Source organism: Pimephales promelas, chromosome 15 (assembly GCF_988280905.1).
Source record: "Pimephales promelas chromosome 15, fPimPro1.hap1.1, whole genome shotgun sequence".
In the NCBI taxonomy this organism is placed as follows: domain Eukaryota; kingdom Metazoa; phylum Chordata; class Actinopteri; order Cypriniformes; family Leuciscidae; genus Pimephales; species Pimephales promelas.
Genome location: NC_142783.1, coordinates 31,424,120 through 31,446,208, shown reverse-complemented (window position 1 = coordinate 31,446,208; position 22,089 = coordinate 31,424,120). Strand labels below are relative to the sequence as shown.

At 38.7% G+C, this 22,089-nt stretch overlaps 1 protein-coding gene across 4 annotated transcripts in view; it reads left to right on the top strand.

Moving 5' to 3' along the window:
• The window catches only part of tmem260 (transmembrane protein 260), a 42,178-nt gene that overhangs the window by 14,271 nt on the left and 5,818 nt on the right, over positions 1 to 22,089 (top strand). For all 4 annotated transcript variants that reach the window (XM_039666750.2, XM_039666743.2, XM_089120534.1 and 1 more), the window contains 10 exons: positions 1,580 to 1,731; positions 12,143 to 12,320; positions 13,578 to 13,691; positions 14,177 to 14,356; positions 15,472 to 15,512; positions 17,025 to 17,111; positions 18,370 to 18,478; positions 18,556 to 18,728; positions 21,456 to 21,627; positions 21,720 to 21,859. In XM_039666750.2, coding sequence (XP_039522684.2) covers positions 1,613 to 1,731; positions 12,143 to 12,320; positions 13,578 to 13,691; positions 14,177 to 14,356; positions 15,472 to 15,512; positions 17,025 to 17,111; positions 18,370 to 18,478; positions 18,556 to 18,728; positions 21,456 to 21,627; positions 21,720 to 21,859 — 1,313 coding nt within the window. In that variant the 5' untranslated portion in view covers positions 1,580 to 1,612. The remainder of the gene's footprint in view (positions 1 to 1,579; positions 1,732 to 12,142; positions 12,321 to 13,577; positions 13,692 to 14,176; positions 14,357 to 15,471; positions 15,513 to 17,024; positions 17,112 to 18,369; positions 18,479 to 18,555; positions 18,729 to 21,455; positions 21,628 to 21,719; positions 21,860 to 22,089) is intronic.

Genomic DNA, 22,089 nt, shown 5'->3' with positions numbered 1-22,089 from the left:
CAAGCTGTCCGTTCTTTCCTCATATTGAATTAGCATCTTTACTTTATATTCAGACGTCACGTTCGGCAGTGTTGGGGAAACTACTTTACAATCGATTCTACTTCTAATTTAAAGTCACTCAACCCTATTGACAAACTAAGTAGCTAACAATATTATGTTATATGCAAGGATTTTGCCTTTTATTGGTTCGATTCATTTAATTGTACAAATGAATTATTTGAATTACCTCATGCTTAATATGAGAGAGTAGGGTCTGCATGACTACCCATATTTAGTAGTCAAGCAATAGTTGATGTCATCCAGGGCTCTTAACATCTGTTACTTTACGGACCCCCAGATATAACAATCCCCTTCTAAGGGATCCAGTTCCTTAAAATTAGATATAAATATGGAATTGTATATTTTTTTATATATATATATATTGTATAAAATATATATTTTTTGAGTTGTGTGAATTTGTTATTTAGCTATGCGTGTAATGCGTGAATCGGTGGGCGGAGCTAAACTGGCCGTGTTGAAGTAAGCGTTGATCTTCTTCTACGGGGGTGGTGTTTTATCATCTTTGACGCCATTGTTCCCCACTTTGAAAAACGAGTCGTTTGCTGGGGCTGGTGTCAATAAAAGCTTTTATTGGACTAACAAGGACGTTTTCAGTTCTGAAACTTACAGCATATTCTTATAATATGATGAACTCTTAGATGTCAAAAGCTCAAGGAATATTTGATTTCTCAGTTCATCACCCCTTTAAGTTCTCGAAATGAACATTTCGTTCGGGATATGTGTTTTGTGCTCCAGACAGACCCTTTCAACCACAAATTAAGCATGTCACAAGTCCCAGATTGGACATCGGAAGAACCCTGGAGTTTTTTTTTTTTTTTTTGTAATCTTACAATTAAAACTGTTTTCTAAAAAGTTTTGTAGACCCCATATAACCCTCCTGCAGCCCTCTAGGGGTCCACCACCCCTGGACTAGTCAACAAATCCATGTTTGTGAACGCAAAGTACACTGGGTTATACAGTAACACAGGAATATACAGTTGAGTTACTTTTAGTTAGTTACTCCCCAACACTGACTTATCACAGTTCCACAAATCTGACTGACAACGACTTCAGCCTTACAAAATTGTTTAGAGGGATCAGTTGACTTGGGCCCTCTTCCCTGCTTTGATCTTGAACTCACACTAGCTTTTAGACACTCACTTGTCCACCGAATTTTCAATCCATCCCTCAAACAACCTCTTCTCAGAGACGTTTCCTTGCTTTTCGCTCTAGTGTGCAGTGTTTCTCAGCCTGCTGTGCCCGTGTGTGTTATCAGGCCAGTAGGAGTGAGACAGCCTTTAATAGCTCTAGTCCTTATCGCTCCTTAGAGGACTTAGTGCCTAATTGCTGGGAAGGCAAGGAGACAGGAGAGATCAGGCTTGAAGGGAGGGGGAGGACAGTGTGAGGCTGTAACCCGCAAAAGTAAGGTCTGCCTTTGAAAGCTGAACTGTATGGTGGTGTTGGGGGGTGGGGTTCTTTAAATTCTGTTGCTGTTATCAGAATGTACTGTGAGTGAGTTTACAGTTGTGTTTTCCCACAGGTGGCCCATCCTCCAGGATACCCTCTCTTCACCATGTTGTCATCTCTGATGCTCTCACTGCTTCCTCTCAGTTCTCCGGCTCACAGTATCAATGTCCTGTGTGCTGTCTTTGGGGCCGGGGCTAGCGGAGCCCTCTGCTTCACTGTCTGCAGGTAGGCCACTCTCATGGCCCTGTTTACACCTGGTATTAAGATGTTGGGGTGGTGATGGCGCAGTGGATAAGACACATGCCTTTGGTGTGAGAGACCCGGGTTCGAATCCACTGTGAGACACCAATGTGTCCCTGAGCAAGACACTCAAACCCTAGTTGCTCCAGAGGCGTGCTACCTCTGACATATAAAGCAATTGTAAGTCGCTTTGGATAAAAGCGTCAGCTAAATTAATAAAAATGTTAAAAAAAAAAAAAATAATAATTTGGGTCGGTTTGATCACAAGTAGACATGGGAGACATTTCCGTTTACAACTGGTGTTTTAATCCGTCTCTTTTGTTCACTTTCAACCACTTCTGTCCTGATTTCTTCGAGGAGAGGGTCTATGGGTGGGTAAATGTGTGTTTTTTCAGATCTTTAAATCTAATGGACAAAATAAGCTGGCGCAATTTACATATGGTGACTTCGTTTCTGCTGTGACAGCCGCTAGACCGCACCGAACGCTATGAGTACATGTTAGAAATCAGTAATGGTGAGAAAACATTGTGCTTTGTTCGTTTTTCATCTTCAAACCAAACTTGGGTCATTAGCCGACAAAGTCTAAATCCCGTCTGGCTAGCGTGCTTCCCATAATGTTTACGCATTACGTCGGTAGGTGGAGAGTAGACGGTCATATACACATTCGACCACATGACCATTAACACTATGAAAGAACTATGAAATCCAGTTGAATGCGTTTTCAACTACGTTTAGAAGTGGTCAAAAGTGGACAAGCTCAAAACGTTTTAGATCCCGTTTACACGTCGTCCACTTGTGATCCGATCCACCAAAATGCATACCAGGAGTAAACAGGACCTCCATTAGACCAAAGAAATACATCAATAGCTACCATGAATGCATTTCACCTATAATATGCATTGTAAATTGTAAAGCATTCCAGGTTGACTTTATTTTGCATAGTCAGATAATATGTAAATGGAATATTATAATAGGGCTCCAGACTGCATTTGCGACCAAAAATATTAATTTGCGAGTGATATTTTTACTGAGATTGTCACTAGCGACAATATAAAGTTATTTTTAATATAAAAGTTTGCATGCAATGCCTTTTTACCATTATTTTGTGATCAGGTTAAAATGCCCTGACATTAATTGCCATTCTAGACTTGGAGTTCAGTCAGCAGAAAAATGGGTCTAAACAGGCAGTAGCAGGCAGCACGGATTTTAATATCTACACTTGACTTTTGCAAACGCATGCCCTCACTCAGCTGGGTTTGCGAGCCAAGCTGCCCAGAGATTTGGCTGCGGTTACATGTCCAATGCAACCTCTGCTTTTAAGCCTCAAAGGATTTAGATCCAATTTTGGATTACAACAACCAAAAAAGTCATTTCCTTTGGCCCTCACAACCCGCAACCCATCTTCCTCCTGGGGCTGATGGCACTGGGGATTTGGTTGCATATGCACACACAAACACTCTTACCTCTTAAGTTTCAGTATATAATCTATGTTTTCAATTGAAAACATAAGCGTAATAGGTTTTGATGGTTATCTGTCCGGGCTTAGGCTGAGGTTTGGACTCATGCATGTGTGTTGGGCTCAGAGCAATAGCTGGCAGGCTTGAGATGCCAGGACTCGGAGGAGGGAGTGTTTTAGGGGTTTCAGAGCTTCCGGCACAGTCTGGGACTCCCTTCTGGGTTGGCATTGGGGTCCTTAGGTGCTTCGCCCATGCCCAGTGGTAATGCTGAGGTGGCGTGCCACTCCCAGTAGGAGCACTACCGGACAGGCCTGTCCCCAGGCTGCTACCCTGGCACCCAACACCGCTCTGAGACGAACCATTCTGTGCCCTATACTTTATCTGACATATTTAGATTTGAGGAATTTCAGAGCATAAAGGCTTGAATGCCTGTTTTGTTGGTGCTTGTTACATTCTTGCGTAATATTCTTTCCTGACTTTATTGTGCAGTATGTGGGTCAATGGCATTATGCAATTTTTTGTCTGGATTTATTAATTTATAAAAGGAAATACATAAATTCACATGTACAATGACAGGAATGCATGCATTTCTTCTAAGAAAAACTTTTTGGGGGATTGGGGGGATGGGGGGTTATAAAAGTACAATATGTCAGGGTGATAAATTGAAGAAAAATGTTTTTAAGAAACATTTAAGTAGTTGACAATCGTTTAACTATTTTATTTTATTTTATTCTAAAAGCCTCAAAGTCTAAAAGCTAAGAACATCTTAGAAACTGCAAAGCGATGTGATATTGTGCTTAAAAATTCCCACTATTTCATTCATCCAGTATGTCTAAAATACTGGCTTCTAAGTGGTCGACTAATTTATCGGCAATACCGATATATCGGCCGAATGCCTAAAAGTCTAAAAGCTAAGAACAACTTAGAAACTGCAAAGCGATGTGATAATGTGCTTAAAAATTCCCACTATTTCATTCATCCAGTATGTGTAAAATACTGGCTACTAAGTGGTCGACTAATTTATCGGCAATACCGATATATCGGCCGAATGCCTAAAAGTCTAAAAGCTAAGAACAACTTAGAAACTGCAAAGCGATGTGATAATGTGCTTAAAAATTCCCACTATTTCATTCATCCAGTATGTGTAAAATACTGGCTACTAAGTGGTCGACTAATTTATCGGCAATACCGATATATCGGCCGAATGCCTAAAAGTCTAAAAGCTAAGAACAACTTAGAAACTGCAAAGCGATGTGATACTATGCTTAAAAATTCCCACTATTTCATTCATCAAGTATGTGTAAAATACTGGCTACTAAGTGGTCGACTAATTTATCGGCAATACCGATATATCGGCCGAATGCCTAAAAGTCTAAAAGCTAAGAACAACTTAGAAACTGCAAAGCGATGTGATAATGTGCTTAAAAATTCCCACTATTTCATTCATCCAGTATGTGTAAAATACTGGCTACTAAGTGGTCGACTAATTTATCGGCAATACCGATATATCGGCCGAATGCCTAAAAGTCTAAAAGCTAAGAACATCTTAGAAACTGCAAAGCGATGTGATATTATGCTTAAAAATTCCCACTATTTCAATCATCCAGTATGTGTAAAATACTGGCTACTAAGTGGTCGACTAATTTATCGGTAATGCCGATATATCGGCCGATATTTCATTTTTTTTTAGTTATCGCCATTGGCCGATAAGTTTCTCTGCTGGGCACTAATATAGCTGTGCGATTAATCGTTAAAAGATTGCGATCTCGATTCAAACATCTACGCAATCTCATCCCTAAATGTTAACGATTTCCCTGTATCTATGAAACCTTTGACAAGGAGAGCAGTAGTCATGTATAAGTATGAAACAGCTTTACAAACAGGCTTTTCAACCTCACAGTATTGTTATTCTGTGTTACAAATATTCATATCTTCACAGAAGTATTAGGATATAAACACTGATGTCTGCGGTAGCGATCAAAATAGAGCAAATCCCCTTTTTAAAGTAACATGGCGCTTGATTGTATCATTACCAGATGGTGATGAGACTTTTAAACAAATGTATTTGTCATTGAATCATTCATTCAAGAGATTCGTTCAAAAACGCTGATTCATCTTGTGAAAGAAAACATTTTGATTGCTTAGCCTTTTACTGTACGTTCATGATGTTGATTACGTAATAGAAGTGTCCGTGTGGCCGCAGAAGGTGACTGCACTCATCCTTCTCAGTCCCGGGTCCACCACACCTGTGAGGGTACACACCAGCCAAGAGCAGACGGGTCCAGCTCAGCTGACTGGGCTCCAGTGCCCACCTGTCTTGGTGATTTTGTGTCCATATAAGGCACTTTACCATATGGTCATGACAGTGCTTTCCTCACTGGACCCTCGACTCGCTCGTAGTCACCCCATGGCTCTCTATGGTGAGCTGTGTTTATTAGCAAGATGGTGGCTTTGTGAGAACAGAACTGCATTATTAGCATTTGCAAATATGAGCAATTAAAGTTAAAATTAAAATTCTGTTATTATTTACTCATCCTCATGTTGTTCTAAACTGGTTTGACTTTCTTTTTTTTTTTTGGAACATACAAAACGATATTTTGAAGAATGTTGCTAACCAAGGTTTAGTCGCATTTTTCAAAATATTCCACTGAAGAAAAAGTCTTAGATGTTCGGAACGACATGAAGGTGAGTAAATGATGACAGAATTTTCATGTTCTGATGTTCAATATTTTCTTCTCCGTCATACTAAGACTTACACAATGTGGATTTTATAACTTAAGCTCAATGTATTTGTCTGCGTATTTGTTTCAGTTTAAGACTAAGAAAAAAAACGTCATTTCCCACGTCCCTTGGCTGCCCCCTCCAGCATACCTCTGTTGTCAGGTAAATCACCGACCCAGAAACAAGAGCTCCTGGCAGCTTAAGCATAAGCTTTATTAGCCAGTCTAATCTCTAAAACGCTCTGGTTTGCAGCCATTCGTTTTTGGTAAATATATTTCCTCTTTAGCTGTGACACCCACCCTTTGTTTTTCTTGCCAAGAACCTTGATATCAGGAAACCCCTTACAACTTAAACCCTATTGACAGCTGCTGTTGATTACCACAGACAATAAAATTAACTCGTCAGTTAGTTTGAAATGACAAACAAGCATTCAGTAATGTACTTATAGTAGAAGTCTATGGCCCTGTTTACATCTGATATTAAGATGCGTTTTGGTCGATCGGATCACAAATAAACAAGGGAGACCCATTCCTGTTTACACCTGCTGTTTTAATCCGTCTCTTTTGTCCACTGTCAGCCACTTCTGTCCTGATTTCATAGAGAGAAGGTCTAATGAATGTGTTTTTTCAGATCTTTCGAACTAATGGACAAAATAAGCAGTTTACATATGATCAAACACACACAGATACAACGCAAAACCATACATAGAGCAACAGCTTTAGTCTTTGCTCTGACAGCCGCAAGACCACACCAAACGCTGTGAGTGTGTGTTAGAAATCAGGAATGGAGAGAGAACATTGATGTGTTTTCGAGTACATCTGGAAATCGGCGAAAGTGGACAAGCTCAAAACGTTTTAGACCCGTTTACACCTGAATTTAGTGCTTCGTCCACTTGTGATCCGATTAACCAAAACGCATCGTACTGCCTGGTGTGAAATAGGGCAGTTGTACAACGGTCAATTATTGTTTTAATTAAAGAAGAAATGACAAATGTGTTATTAAATTCAATGTTCATATTTCGGCTTTTAAACTATTATGCTCACTCCAAAGACCCATTGAAACTGCATTGCCATAAACTTGTTTTTATATAAACACTCAGATGCTTTTGATTGAGCTTAAGCTGTATTTAACCTGGAATGCTTCTTTAAACATCTCCGCCTCATATTCTACAACTCAGCATGACCAATGGCACCATTTAAAGACGTGCAGTAATATTTCCTTAACAGATGTTTAATGAAGACGCCTAAACCCTCATTACCCCATTCAGAATGGGGGAAATAGAGCCATTTCACTGTGCTATGCCATCTCTTTAATTTCCCCTTGCCTGGAGGCCTAAGATTGTGTCTGTTGCATCGGAAGTCAATATTGCTGTAATATTACATTTCCTAAACTGTCTCCACGGGCGGTTTTTAATGGGAGTCATGCAAGGAGAGGATCAGCCTTTCCCGAAATGCACGTGTTCCATAGGGCCACATAATACTACAGTCGATTAATGAATTGATTAAAATAATAATACAGTAATAGTACAACAATGCATATTTGCTGAATGATATACACAATTTTTATCCATCTATTATGTCCACATAAAATGCAATGGGGGATTAAGATGGAATTGTTGTGCCATTGGCTGTATTTTTGGAGGTGGATTGGAGTTATTAGTTTTTAACATGCACTGTCCTGTGGAGTGGGCCGCCTGAGCCCAGCAGAACACCACATATATGTAAAATACATGCACACAGTCAGTAATTCTATTGGAGATTGTATGGCAGTCATATTTTACACAGCTTCCATCTGGATTCAATTCATGGACATGCCATAATTGCACCATCAAGAACTGCTAATAAATATTACACCTTATGCTCTAAACACATCTAGGAAGAATCACACACTATGCACAGTATCTTCACCGCATTTCTCAATAATAATAATAAGACCTCGTATTATCATAAACAGAAGGCTGTCTAGGTAAGCATAGCTCAGCTGGGACATACTTTTAAGATACAAACTAAAAGATCAGAAATAGTACCCAAAAATTGTAATCACTCTGACACTATCAAAACGTACAGTATGAGCAACGTTGTCTCAACCAATGGGATGAGTTTGGGGCAGGGCTATACATGCATATGTATATATTATATACAGCTGAACATATTTTATTCATTTTTATTTATTCGTTTATTTGTCAGGGACCATGCACAGTTCAAGTCCTGTACCAGAGTTAGCTGTACAGCTAATTTACATCTGTGATCCCTGGGCAAGGAACAGTAGAAAAGACAACAAGCACACAATACACACAAAAAAATAAATAAAAATAAAATAAAAAAAATAAAAAATACAACTACACAATATTAAAAGAATCAATGATCACATATTTGATTCACCTTCAGCCAAGTCTTAACCTACTGTATGTAAAATGTAAAATATACAATTTAAATAAAAAAAAAAAGCCCTGAAATGATCTGATTCTACTGATGTACAGATTCACACTGAAACTGATGATTGATAAAAGTATGATTGATAAAATTGGCCGGTACTAATAGAGTGCAAACAATGCCTGCCCACATTTTTAGTGAAAGTATTTTTCCCATAGGGATTAAAAAAATTCTCCGCTAAGGAATATGCCATGAACCACCAAACCAAACATGGTTGTGAAAGGTGAATCACAACATTACAAACTTTGATTTGAAGCCAAAAAATTTAATTGAAAATCAGAAATCTTCAAATGAGAATTTCAGTGCAGCTTCAAAGGGCTTTAAACGTCACCAGACGATGAATAAGGGTCTTATCAAGGACCCTTCGAGTCATGACTTGAAAAAAGATTTGTTAATTTTGATGAACGAACAGGAGAGTCACGAACGCTCATCACAGAACAGAGCAAGGCGAGCATTTGTGCTTTTTTATTTATTTTTGAAATGACCGATCGTTTCACTAGATAAGACCCTTATTCATCGTCTGGTGTCGTTTAAACCCATTTAAAGCTGCACTGAAACTCTCATTTGGACCTTGAACCGTTTGGTTCCCAATGAAGTCCATTATATGGAGAAAATCCTGGAATGTTTTCATCAAAAACCTTAATTTCTTTTCGACTTAATTTCTTTTCGACCATGTCTTGGATGACATGGGTGTGAGTAAATTATCAGCAAAAGTTTTTTTAAAAGTGAACAACTCCTACCAGGTGTGAACAGTACCACAGGGACACTAACACACACAGCAGACATGATAGCAGCAAACAAGCCTGTGATGCTGTACGCAAGTGTCACTCTCTCACCTAATCACTGACGAGAGAGAGAGAGAGAGAGAGAGGGAGAGGGAGACCCAGGTGGTCCTACATGTTTTGGAATGAAGGACGTGTCACATGCCTTCCTTCAAACAGACAGACACTCCTAAAGAGGTCCGTGTCAGGCCCCCTCAGAGGAATAAAGACAGGAGGAGGAGGACATCAAACGACTGTCAAAGACGGGAGGATGTGATATTTGGTACCGAGGACCCCTACCTCCAGATAGCACCCCTGCTATAACCCTTCCTCTGACGTGTGCTGAGGGTTAATTGTCTCTCAGCGGGAGCAGAATCAAGGGTGTGGGGGGTCCGCACCTTCACTGAGCCTCGTCTTTTCCTCGCCCCCCTCCTTAGCGCGCGCGAGCAGTAAAGAGGGCTAGAGAGAAGCCGTATCACCAAGAATCCCCCCGCCTGCTTCTGACAAGCTATTAGTCCAACCGCGCGCACACACGCACGGCCTCGTCTCGTACGAGACAGGAAAAGAAAAGCGACGAAAGGCAAGTAGTGTGCAAAAAAAGCGGGAGAAGAGAAAAGAGAAGTAGTCAGCAAGCGCGAGCGCCTTCCTCCTTTCTTCCCGCCGTATCCTTCTCTCTGCTCCCCTTTTTCCTGACTTACTTTGCTTTCCCTGCGAAAGCTCCATTGTTCCCCTTCCCCTAAGTCTCATCAGCCTCTTTTGTGGCCGACTATCACAGCGGCAGGCAGAGGCGCGCTGGAAACGTCTAAATGGTATCATGGCTCGTGATTAAGCGCGCGAGCGCTTCGGCGGTGCCGGCGCTGCTTATGAGTCAGGTCTGATAAGGCGAGGGCCCTGCTCTCTACTCAATTTCAGATACCGTTAATGGAATCTGTCTTGTGCGATTGTAATGTGAGAGCGCCTAATTTGCCATGGAGCTTGAAGCTGTCAGCGGCGAGGGATTGCGGGGTCAGGAGGGAGCTGGCAGCCGCTTGGCCCGCGGCGTGTATCTGTGCCGCTGAATAGAGCAGCTCTCCGCCTGTCACTTAGCTGATAGGCTGATGAGGACTCTAAGCCACTCGGCACAATGAGGAGAGGGCCATACTGCCTCGCTCCCCCCCCCCCCCCCCCCCCACCACCCCCCTTTAATTGTCAAGCCCGCTAAAATTTTTCCAAGCCAGTGTGTTGGAGACCAGGCTGAGTTTTTTTCCCCCCTCTGCCGCTCTCTCTCTTTTACGTCTTCCCAACTTTTTTTTATTCTTTTCCTTCATTTCTGTGTTCTCTGGTCTCAAACAGACGAGGCTGACCCCACTCGCTCATCCTTTCATCCATCGTTTCTTTTTACCTCGCCTGGCCTTTTGTCCCATCTCATTCTTCTCAGCTCGAGTCCAAAGTCGAAGTCAAGTCCTAATTTTATATGCATTGCAGGTGAATCTGCAGTTATATTATGGTAACCAGGAATTGTTTAACATCCAGCTAAACCACTGGTATACCTACATCAGATTTCTGCGCCTATACAATTTGAAGCATACGGTCTAGCATGCTTCTACATAAAAGCAATTTTTTGACACTTTTTGTAGATTTTTTTTCCTGATAAACATTAAGAAGCTATTTTATCTTAGTGCCATTGTTAGACGTTACATAGTAGCAGTAAATTATGCATAATTACAAGCAACTAACCCTAAACCTACAGTAAGTACATGCTTTTACTTATAAGTAAAGTCAAGCCAATTTAAATGTATGTGCTTTTCACAATAAAAATAATTTCAAAGCAGCTTTATGATGATGTTAATGTTTGTAATATTTTCATTTCTTAGATTAGATGGTTTACAACTCAAAATATTATTAATGAGAGTGAAACCCCCCCCCTAAAGTCACCTACTGTACACAAATAAATGTTGATAAACCTATAATAATGATTTAAAGGCTATTGTAGAGTTTTTGGGACAGATTTTGCAGGTAATTGCATGCGTCATTCGCCCATGTGTGTCACTTCATATCCAGAAAAATACAGTAGCTCTGGCCATGGGTAGCATGAAGAGGAAAGTTTGTCACACAAATGTACCATGGATCATTCATAGTGACAAGCATCTGCAGAATGTGCAGAAGAAACCAATTTTTTGGTCCATCCACTCTTGATATACGATATACTCTGAGTCTGATAGATGTATCCGGTATACACCGGAGCCTCAAACCACAAACATTCAGAGGCGCACAACCAAAACAATGTTCTTCCTCAAGATGCTATTTTATTTAACGGGTAAAGTTGCATAGTGTAGCTTTTAAGGTGTGTTTTTGTTTATGCTTAGCTGGTCCCTAATTGTCCCAGTAGTACCAGTGGATTTGGACTCTGTAGTGACACCTATTGGTCTGGATGTATTCACATTTTGCAGGTGATCAAAATAAGCAGAAGAATCGAATACAGAAATGACTCTACTTTCATTTGGACATTTAGGCTTCCTAAAGGTCACTGACTAATTTTGCAATCCTTTCTTATCTTTCTACTTATAATAGCCCATTGTTTTGCCCTTTATTTTCAGCGCAGACTTATCTGACATAGGTTTCTGTGGTTTAATCTTTACAGTTTTGTGTCTTGTAAGGAACACGTTACATCCATCTATTGATCTGCCATTTTTCTGGTGAAATTATTTGTGAAACATAAACTGAACTCAATCGATGTAACATCCCACAGCATAACACCATCACTATTAAATATGTTTATGTAATATTTAATATTTTTATTTAAAAAATGTATTTAGCATTCTAATCAAATTGATTTTCATTAAAAATAATAAAAATGAAAATAATAGATGATTCAAATTGATTATAGATTTAAGTTTCCTTTACTTACCCATTTATTTTGCAGCATAGAAGTGTGTGCACACTCACTATGGATTACGTTATGTCAGAGAACATTGTAAAACCAGTCCTGTTTTTAAACACCCTAACTCGGGGAAGAGTCGTTCACTCTCGCCTCCTCTGTGCGCAGGGTGGCGGGACCTGGTCCAGGGGCCGTCCTGGCTGGTGGAGTGTTTGCAGTGTCCAGGCTGGTATGGCAGTGGTCGGTCGTGGCTGAAGTCTTTTCTCTTAACAACTTGTTTGTGGGCGTCCTCTTCTCCCTCTCAGCCTGTTTCCACTGTGCAAAGAGTGTTCAGCAGAAGAAGAAGGTACTACAGTCTTGGGATCCACTGAAATTACAATTCTGAGGCGAAACTTCAGGATGCACTTGGCTGAAAAACAAAACCTAAAATAAATTAATTAATCAAACTTATTTAATAATCAACACTCAAATAGCTAACTGAGTTTGTACAAACATTCAAATTGCTGTTTTTATATCAACATTTTACATAACGGAATAATTTCTACTCCAGTTTTTTGGTGAAACAAACATTTAAACAACAATAAACTAATAACATGACAGCTTTATTTAAACGTACATTAAATAAAGAAGACATCACTAATAGGTTAAGTTCAAATATAATGAATATGTAATACAATGCATATATTTAGCAAAATGCTCTTCTATTGAGTTATTTTTGTCTAGCTAACTAGTGAGTTTATGGACATTGAATGGCTTTATTGATATAAATGTAACGTAAAGTGACATTGTAGAGCCTACAAGCCGTTTAATTGACGTCTTTTAAACACCGGATGAGCGATTATGTGAGACGAGATTCATTTAGGTAACATACCTTCTGGTGTTCACCCATGTTTATTTTGTGCTGTGAGATGAGATGATCCGTTTATGTGCGCTTTATCCATTCTACCGCTTGAACTGAGGCGCTACAGCTGTATTAGAGAGCACCAAAACGACATTCACTGTTTGAATTTAGCAATAAATTTGACAGGACAATTGCTTTTTGCTATTATTGGGTGGCAGGAGGCATGCCCCAAAATTTTGTGGAGTTTTGTTCATGCATAATCAACAGAAAAACAACACAAACTTAAAGATTTTAGAAAAAAACATATAATTAAAATCGAGAAATTAATATTGTCGATCCACAGCTAGTGTCTACACAGTGAACCGTTGTAGCTTATCCATGGTTTGTTTACGAAATAGAGATTAAATGTGCCATTAGATAAAATGTCTGTTTCAGTCACTGATTTTAGCCCTACAAAACCATGTGGATCAAAACCAAAAGTAGCTATTTTGGCCGGGAATATTCGGTGGCCTGTTTTCAAATAACAATATAACAATTTTCTATCCATACAGAGGAGGCATAACCTACTTTAAATGTATTGAAATTAATAAGGTATCTTTGAGTAAACTTCGAGTATCATTTGAGTAGGCCCATCTGTTTGCCGGGCCAAGTGTCCTGGTTTTCGGTTATCAAAATATGGTCACCCTAGTAATGCTGAGCCTGCTTGAGTAATTCTCAAGGTGTAAGATGCATTCATATATTTTTTGTTGTTGCTTTTCTCAGTTTGCTCATTGGGGGGCGCTGTTCTGTGGGCTGAGCCTGTGTAATCAGCACACACTGGTCTTGTATGTCATCATCATAATTCCCTGGGCCCTCCTGCACCTCTACACTCATAATGTAAGTATTGATAATCACTCAGCGGTACAGGGTTCAATGCCTAATTTGTCAGCTTTTCACAAGGTAAATAAATTAATAGTGCGATTTAAAAACCTTTCATATTTGGTAATATGATTTCATGCAGCACGTCATGTAATAAATATAACAGGTCTAGAGAAATGTACATTAAGGTATGGATCAATGCTAGACTTTTGAAAGCCATAAAAAAGGGAAAAAAATACAGTATATAAACAAATTACTATGTATTTTAAATCAACTCTTTGGTGTTTAGTTTGGTATTAGTGTGTATTAATAGTTAAAAGCGATGAGATTAGTATTCATAACTGAAGATCTATAAGGCACTGCTACTTACAGTCGAAAGCAGTGCAAAGCCGGAGAGGAAATTGTTCCCAGATGAGTGGCGTATTGTCCATGTGTTAAGTCAATGCTGAACATTTGGCATTTAAAAGAATCTATTCATTACAAGTGACATGTATTTCCCACAGGGTTTGTCCTTTATCGGTCTGGTGTCTTTGGGGATGTGTTTTCTGGCTGGCTTTGTGCCCTACATCTACCTGCCCATTTCCTCCTACCTCAACAGAGCTCGCTGGAGCTGGGGAGACCAGACGTCTCTCCACGGCCTCCTCACACACCTGCTCCGAGCTGAATATGGCACCTTCAGCCTGGTACACACAGATTCATTAGACTTTTATCGTTTAAAGCAACACTAAGTAAGATTTTTACCCTAAAATAACGTTTTCAAAATAGTTTCAGTGGTTCATCAAGTCGTGACATGGTGAAATGCACTTATGCCTCCGCTTTGTGGTCCTTTATCTGATACAGGGGTTGGACAATGAAACTGAAACACCTGGTTTCACAACACAATAATTTGTTAGAATGGTGAGGGCCTCATTTTGCATCCAAATACAGCACCAATTGACAGATAGAAGTCCTTCACAGTGACCAGAGGGATTATGAGCCGTTCCTCTTCCAGAACAGTGTCCAGGTCACTATATGATGCTGGTGGACTCGCTCCTCCAAAACACCTCAATAATATTCAGATCTGGTGACTGTCAGACCATGGGAGATGTTCAACGTCACTTTCATCTTCATCAAACCCTTCTGTCACAAGTCTTGCTGTGTGTGTTGGTGCATGATCATGCTGATACACGGTTCATGATCCTCCAGAAGGGTTTGGTAGTCCTCGGCAGTGTCGTGTCCATCAAATACAATCAGGATTGTCATGATATTGGAGCTCAAACCATCACTGATCCACCCGTGCTTCACTCTGAAGATTGGCCGCCAGGCATATAGATGTGAAACCTCCAACATTGGCCAGTGTTTCAGTTTCATTGTCCAACCCCTGTATATCCACACTATGTAAGATTGTCAGATCGGGTCGCGTTTCTGTAGTCCTAAGAATGAGACCTAAGAAAACTACATATTTGACTTGCTTTACGGCAAGCGTTACAATTGCCGATAAGTGGAGCGTACTCGACAGTAGACTACAACTACACTTTCATAAAATCAAGCATCATAGTCTACCTTGTCTGTGGCCATTGTTGATTCCAAAGCCGGTGCTGGATAAACAGAGAGCATATGCGTACGCGACAGTAGGATGCGTTAGGCTAAATTATTTACGACAGCAGAAATGGACAATTCCGCTTCTAACCTGTAGGGCGACCGCAGAGGAAAATTTGCTTGGTGTTGCTTTAAAAACGATTAAATACAGTATATGTACTTGGATATGAGGTTTTCATGCTGAAGCTAATGCACCACATGTGGATTTCTTTGGCTTCAGGCAAAAACAGATGAAAATTTGAGCCTCCAAAATATGTTCCGGTGAGTGTAACAAAATTGATTTGATGAATGATTTTATTTTAATTTCCAGACGGAAATATGAGTATGAGAATGATGTAGTGACCAAAAACAGTTTTAATACATTAATACAGTTGTTAGCATTTAGGGGCCATTTACACAACACCATTTTCAACTAAAAATGGTCAACTTTTTATGCATTTAGGCCATTTCTTTTACATGACAACGGCGTTTTGGAGGCCTGAAAACGTAACCTTTTGAAAACACGAATTTGTGATATTGATGACGTCATGCGCATGCGTATTATGTGTTTAGGCTATAGGCGCGTAGTGATTCTTGCAACATAACACCGCTACTGGCTTGGAATGAATAATAAAGTGTTTTTAATCGTTCTCGCGGATCCGCGTAAACGGGATCATTTTGTAAAATATTACTATTTTAAATTAAAATAATCATTTTGTGCAAGGTAACAACTCACCATATTCCCCAAGATTCACCAAGGACTTGTTCCTCAAGATACTATGTATTTATTATAGTAATTACAATTACTGGGTTTTAACTAGGTTCTAACCCTGAACCAACCCCTAAGCCTAACGTCAACCCATGTGGTTACCATATTAAATTTTTTTTTTAGCAAATACACAATAAAATTAAGTATGTGCATGTACAGTGAAATAAATTTAACTGCATAATTTATGGAACTAAACAATCTGAACTTATTTTATACATCAGTAATGTTGGAATTTGATGTTGTAATCAATACATTTCACAATTAGTTCATCTTGACTGTTGATTAATTGTGCAATAAAAAATGAGATTTTCAAATGTAATATCTTAATTTATACAACATATTTACCATACCTTTTTCCTGAGTTATATTAAGTGTTAGCTTTAATGACTCTGTTAATAGTTAGTTCTTGTAGATCCACCTTCCCTCTAAAACAGCAAAGCTGAACCTGCTAGGAATAACACATCTGTTGTGTTGCACTGGCTTTGAAATGATCAGTGATGTTCACAGCGCTTCTGATGACGCCGTTGTAAGACATCATGCGAGGCTCGGGTCGTCCCCTCAGCCCACCCTCATCAAACGTTTGGGTGTCCCCAGAGACACAGCTTAGCTTATGTCCCGCTAGTACCAATCAGCCGTTTCCCATCACCCCCCACAGCTGCCACATAGCATGATGGACAGGTGAGAACGAGAGAGGGGAACACAACAAGCATGTCACAGCATAAACCTGCCATGAGGAGCTCAAACACTCTCTCTCACACACACACACACACGCACGCTTTCACACGACGCCTAAATAAGCTGTCAGAGAGAGATGGGTATTAAGGCACAGGCAGGGCACTATCTCTTTCGGCAGGGAAATTGGCCATTGACTGGGTTTGGGATACAGATAGAAGTGAAGGCTGTCACAAAACTGCACTTAAAACACTTTCAGACACTCTCACTCACTCACAGCACTTTGAGTTTGAGTCTTTGTCCATCACAAAGACATAGTGGGTGTATTGATAAGTGTGTCTCTTGTGTCTCAGGGCTCAGTGGAATCACTGTGTGAGTGATCTGTCTTCCCCAGTCCTAGCACTGACAGGTCTAGGCATTTTGCTGTCTTCCCGGAGCAGGTAAGACATCACTGAATGAGAAGTGCCATTGAAGTGAAGAAAAACCACACAATCTGATTCTGAAGTTAAGCTCATGTGGAGAGACTGCTGTAAATGTTAGCACTATGGCTGTGTGCAGCTCTCAAAACGTCACTTTGGTTTTTTGAGCGGTTCAATATTTCCACTTCTGGCTCAACCAATGGCAGAACTACCGATTTGTCGGAAACCTGTTTGACTTTATCTTTTTTGCAAGTGGCACAGATGTTCAACAAGAAGTTTGGGTTGGTTACATTTTTAAATGTTTTGAAACAAATGTCTTATGCTCATGAAAACTGCATTTATTTGACCAATAATACAGTAAAAACAGTATATTGTGAAGTATTACTACATTTACAATAATTGTATATTTTAATACATTTGTTTTAAAGATTTATTTTTGCCTTTATTTAGATTATAGATAATGACATGATTTTTATTTTTTTATTTATTTGAAATAAATACCATTATAAATGTCTTCACTGTCTTTTTGATCAATGTAATGCATCCTTGCTGAATAAAAGTATTAATTCCTTAAAAAAAAACATAAAAAACTTACTGACACACACCCCCACCCTCATGTGGGTTTAAAACGACATGAGGGTGAGTAATTAATGACAATTTGTTTTTTTCTTCATTTTTTAGTGAACTATCCCTTCAAACATGTCGGCCTGACTAAAAGCAACAAATTAGCTAACCATAAATGTTCATTACTAGAAATTATCTTCTTTTTTATAGATATGAATGAAAGCAATATCAATATCACATTCATTCTGATATTCAGTAAAAAAGCAATTATGTTAATCTGATTTTACTTAAAGGGATTGGTCACCCAAAAATGAAAATTCTTTCATCATTTACTCAACCTCATGTTGTTTCAAACCCGCGTGAATTTCTTTCTTCTGTTGAATACAAAAGAAGATATTTTGAAGAATGTCAGTAACCAAAGATTTGATGGACCCCATTGACTTCCAATTTAATTTTTTTCCCTACTGTGGAAGTCAATGGGGTCCATCAACTGTTTGGATACCCATATTCCTCAAAATATCTTCTTTTGTGTTCAGCAGAACAAACAACTTTAGGTCGAGTAAGTAATGACATAATTTTAATGTTTGGGTGAACTATAACTTTAAAGCTCACAGGCAACTGACTATATACAGTACATACCAATAGTTTTGCTGTCATATTGTAAATCAAATGTAGTTTCAATGTATTCATATTTTTTTGCTGTATGTGTCCCCAGACTGCGCTTTGTTTTTGTCTGGTTGATTGTCACCATGGTGGGCATCTACTCCGTGTTCTTTGCCTGGAGAGCAAACCTGAACATCGAGAAGCCTCTTCTACTGGGAGTGGTGAGTTCAAGTTTAAGACACAGTTCTAACAATGTCTTCTATAATGTAAGATATTTCACTTCAATGTGTGTTTGTAGGTGGAGCGCTTCTGGCTGCAGGCTGATGCTGGGGTGTGTGTTCTGGCTGGTCTGGGTCTGAGCTGGGCTGTGTGTTGGCTGGACGGGCGTCTGAGTCGGGGGACGGTGTGGAACACAGGAGCCTGGATACTCACGGCAGGCCTCATCACACACATGATCCGCTTAAACCACAGGTAAACCGTTCACACACAGTCACTTGCTGTACACAGGGTGCCAGTGGATGCTACCTTTCAAAATTTAAGGTTGCAAAAGTCTTAAAATACCTTAAATACTTTTGAAATGGAGATTTTTTTTTTATTAATTGAAAAGATGAGGCATTTCTATTAAGGCAGCTTCACACATGCTGGCTAGATGGCTAGAGAATTTTTTCATACTGATTTGTTGAACAGCACAACAGTAAGAGATTTCATGTGTGAAAGTGTTAAGATGAGAAGGTTTCTGATAATTCGTTTTTGTTCGCATTTTAAATGTGTTCTCAGAAAGTCCACATGTGACCTTTTGCATTAAGAGTTTTGTGTATGTCTAAGTAAATATGGCGAGGCATCTATAATGTTATGATAGATTTCTTTCAACTTTCAATCCATCAACAAATCCTGAAAAAAATGTATCAGGGTTTCCACAAAAATATTAAACAGTACAACTGTTTTGAACATTGATAATAATAATATGTTTCTTGCGCAGCAAAATCAGCATATTAGATTATTTCTGAAGGATCATGTGACTGAAGACTTTTTCAGAAAATTCAGCTTTGATCACAGGAATAAATGACATTTTAAAATATATTAAAACACACAAAACAGTTTTTTAAAATTGTAATAATATTTTACAATATATTAAACTTTTTTACTGTGTTTTTGGTCAAATAAATGCTGCCTTTGTGAGCTTGATGGACATTGATATATATGATATTGAGACATGTGATATTGAATATCATCAAAAGGCTAAAATATCAGGTCAAATATTTTGTATAGTTGTGTCATTGACAACCATAGGTTCCCTACATAGAGATATTTAATGTATAATTTCTCGTATCGCCACCTGCCATTAGCCCTTACTTATAATATTTATGTCCATTCCATCTATTGAATTCAACCATGATTTCTCCCCATAATCAGTGCAGAAAATAACAAAGCATAAATATCCATTTTTGTAATCGTAGATCTAGAAAATCCAAACTTATGTAGATTTCATGTCTGAATATTGATTATTTTGCAGTGGGCCTATCTATGTTCAGTGCTGCATTATTTTGCAACATCACAGACTCATTGAACCTTCGAACGTTTGAGTTTTTTTGTATATTTGTGGTCGATCATCCAGACCATGGCAGTCACTCTCTGAATTGCTCATTTCCTCCATGCTTCAACACACATCAAAGCAAAAGCTCTCTTGCACTCTTCTGCAGCTTTGACTCTATGCTTGATTAGCCGTCCTGGCCACGCTAGTCATGCAGATTAAAGCAGCTGAGTTCTGTGCTTGATTAGACATCCTAGCCACGGCAGTCATGTAGATTAGAGCGGTGAGGTTTGGTACATCGCTGACACAAACTGGCGCTTTGATCAATGTTGAGACTGACGCTCTTGTCAGCGCTCATCACACCTGTCCGAGACTGATTACAGCCGAGAGATGTTCCAGCTCATCACTGCTCACAGAGAAACACAGGAACTGACTTCAGAACAGCTGGATGAAAGAGAATGTCATGGATCCTTACACTTTTGTGCAAACTCTTCAGAGTAAACACCACTGCTGATGTGGTTGAAGTATTTGTGAATAAATGTGCATTTTACACACTCAGCTCGCAAACATTTGTATCAGCTCGCACATTTCCTAAAGGTCCTACAGTACAACAAACTTTTTTTTACTAAAGACTTTAACAAACAGGCATTATTAGCCAAAAATTGGGATTTCGGAGATTCAATAATTACTCAAATCTGCTGGTGACTCTCGTGCGCTTTGACACAACTCCACAATCACACATAAAAGAGCAACAATTACTTATGTAATCCCTTTTGTTTACCATATACACACATTTTCTATAAAGAATAAACAAATTAAAAGTCCAGGTATGTTTTTCCCACTAAATGAATTCTTAAAAGAACAGTAGTTAATCATATTTATTAATGTGCAACAATGTATAAATAAATAAATAAAAGGGGGTCGTTAGGTGGTATTTTTAGATATTAATATTTTATTGATATTTAATATTTATAAAATTACATTTTCTTTAGTTTGCAATAACAATATAAAAGGCCATTGTTTAATTTATAAAGCAATATATAATTTTGTTGTCTTTGTTGTCAATATATAATTAAAATGTGTTATGTTTTATACATGAAAATATTTAGTTTTATATTGTAGGAAGAGCCTCTCTTAAGAGGATCATATTTGGGGCAATATAATTTATATTCTAGTATAGTTTTTATTTATTGTTGAATTGGCTTTTTAGAAAAATAATTTTTATTTTTTGTTTTGTTAAATTTTATGTAATTTTTTTATGCTTTTATGTCATTTTGATTTTTTTAAATATCACTACTTAGCAATATTTTTATTTATTTATTTGCATTTATTTTAGTTTTACATTTTCGCTCTGTTTTTCTTGCAAATAATGGTTTTATTTTATTTAATCTTTTTCAATTAGCAAAAAAAAATTTTAATAGTAATTTTATTTTTAAATTTGTACTTTTTATTAATTTTATAATTTAATATTTTATTCATTTAATATTTACATTTTTTAGGTAGTGATAATAACTCTGAAAAAAACCTTTGCTGTATCTAGATAATTATACATTATACAAAACACTGTCTTTTAACCCCTGACTGCCACTCAAGCAACACTGTTTTCATGCTACATTTTATACTAGATATATTCAAAGTGTTTTGTCTGTCTCTGTGTGTGTGGACAGAGAGTGTGATCAGAGCGGTAATGACGTCGTGGACAGGTTTGCTCGTGAGGTTGTGATGTCATTTCCGGAGGGCTCGTTGGTTCTGACTCGAGGTGATCTCCCGGGAAACACGCTTCGCTACCTCCACTACTGCCAGGGTGTCCGGCCCGACCTCAGCCTTGTTGACCAGGAGGTCTGTAATCCAGCTAATTTATTTCAGCCATATACTACTCTATCACTGTTTTTCAATTGTAAACTTGTAAAAACTGTCATTATATTATGCAGATGATGACGTATAGCTGGTATGTGGCAAAACTCCAGAAGCACTTGCCCGGAGTCACGTTTCCTGGCCGATGGTGGGATCCGGTCAACGCCACAGAAAAGGAAACTTTCAGCATTGAGCAGTTTCTCAAGCACAATATGCAGTAAGATTAACACACAAAGGTCTATGTTCACATTCTCAATCTATATCCACTTTTTTTCTCATTTAAATAGTAATTTGTGTATATTTTTACTATTTGCTGAATGCACTAGACTAGAGCAAACCAATTACACATCTTCCATCAGCCCTTATACCACACTGGAAGAGCAAAGCAAATGCATAATCTGTTCTGCCTCCCTCCACCAGACGGCAGTGTTTCCTTGGGAAAGCTCC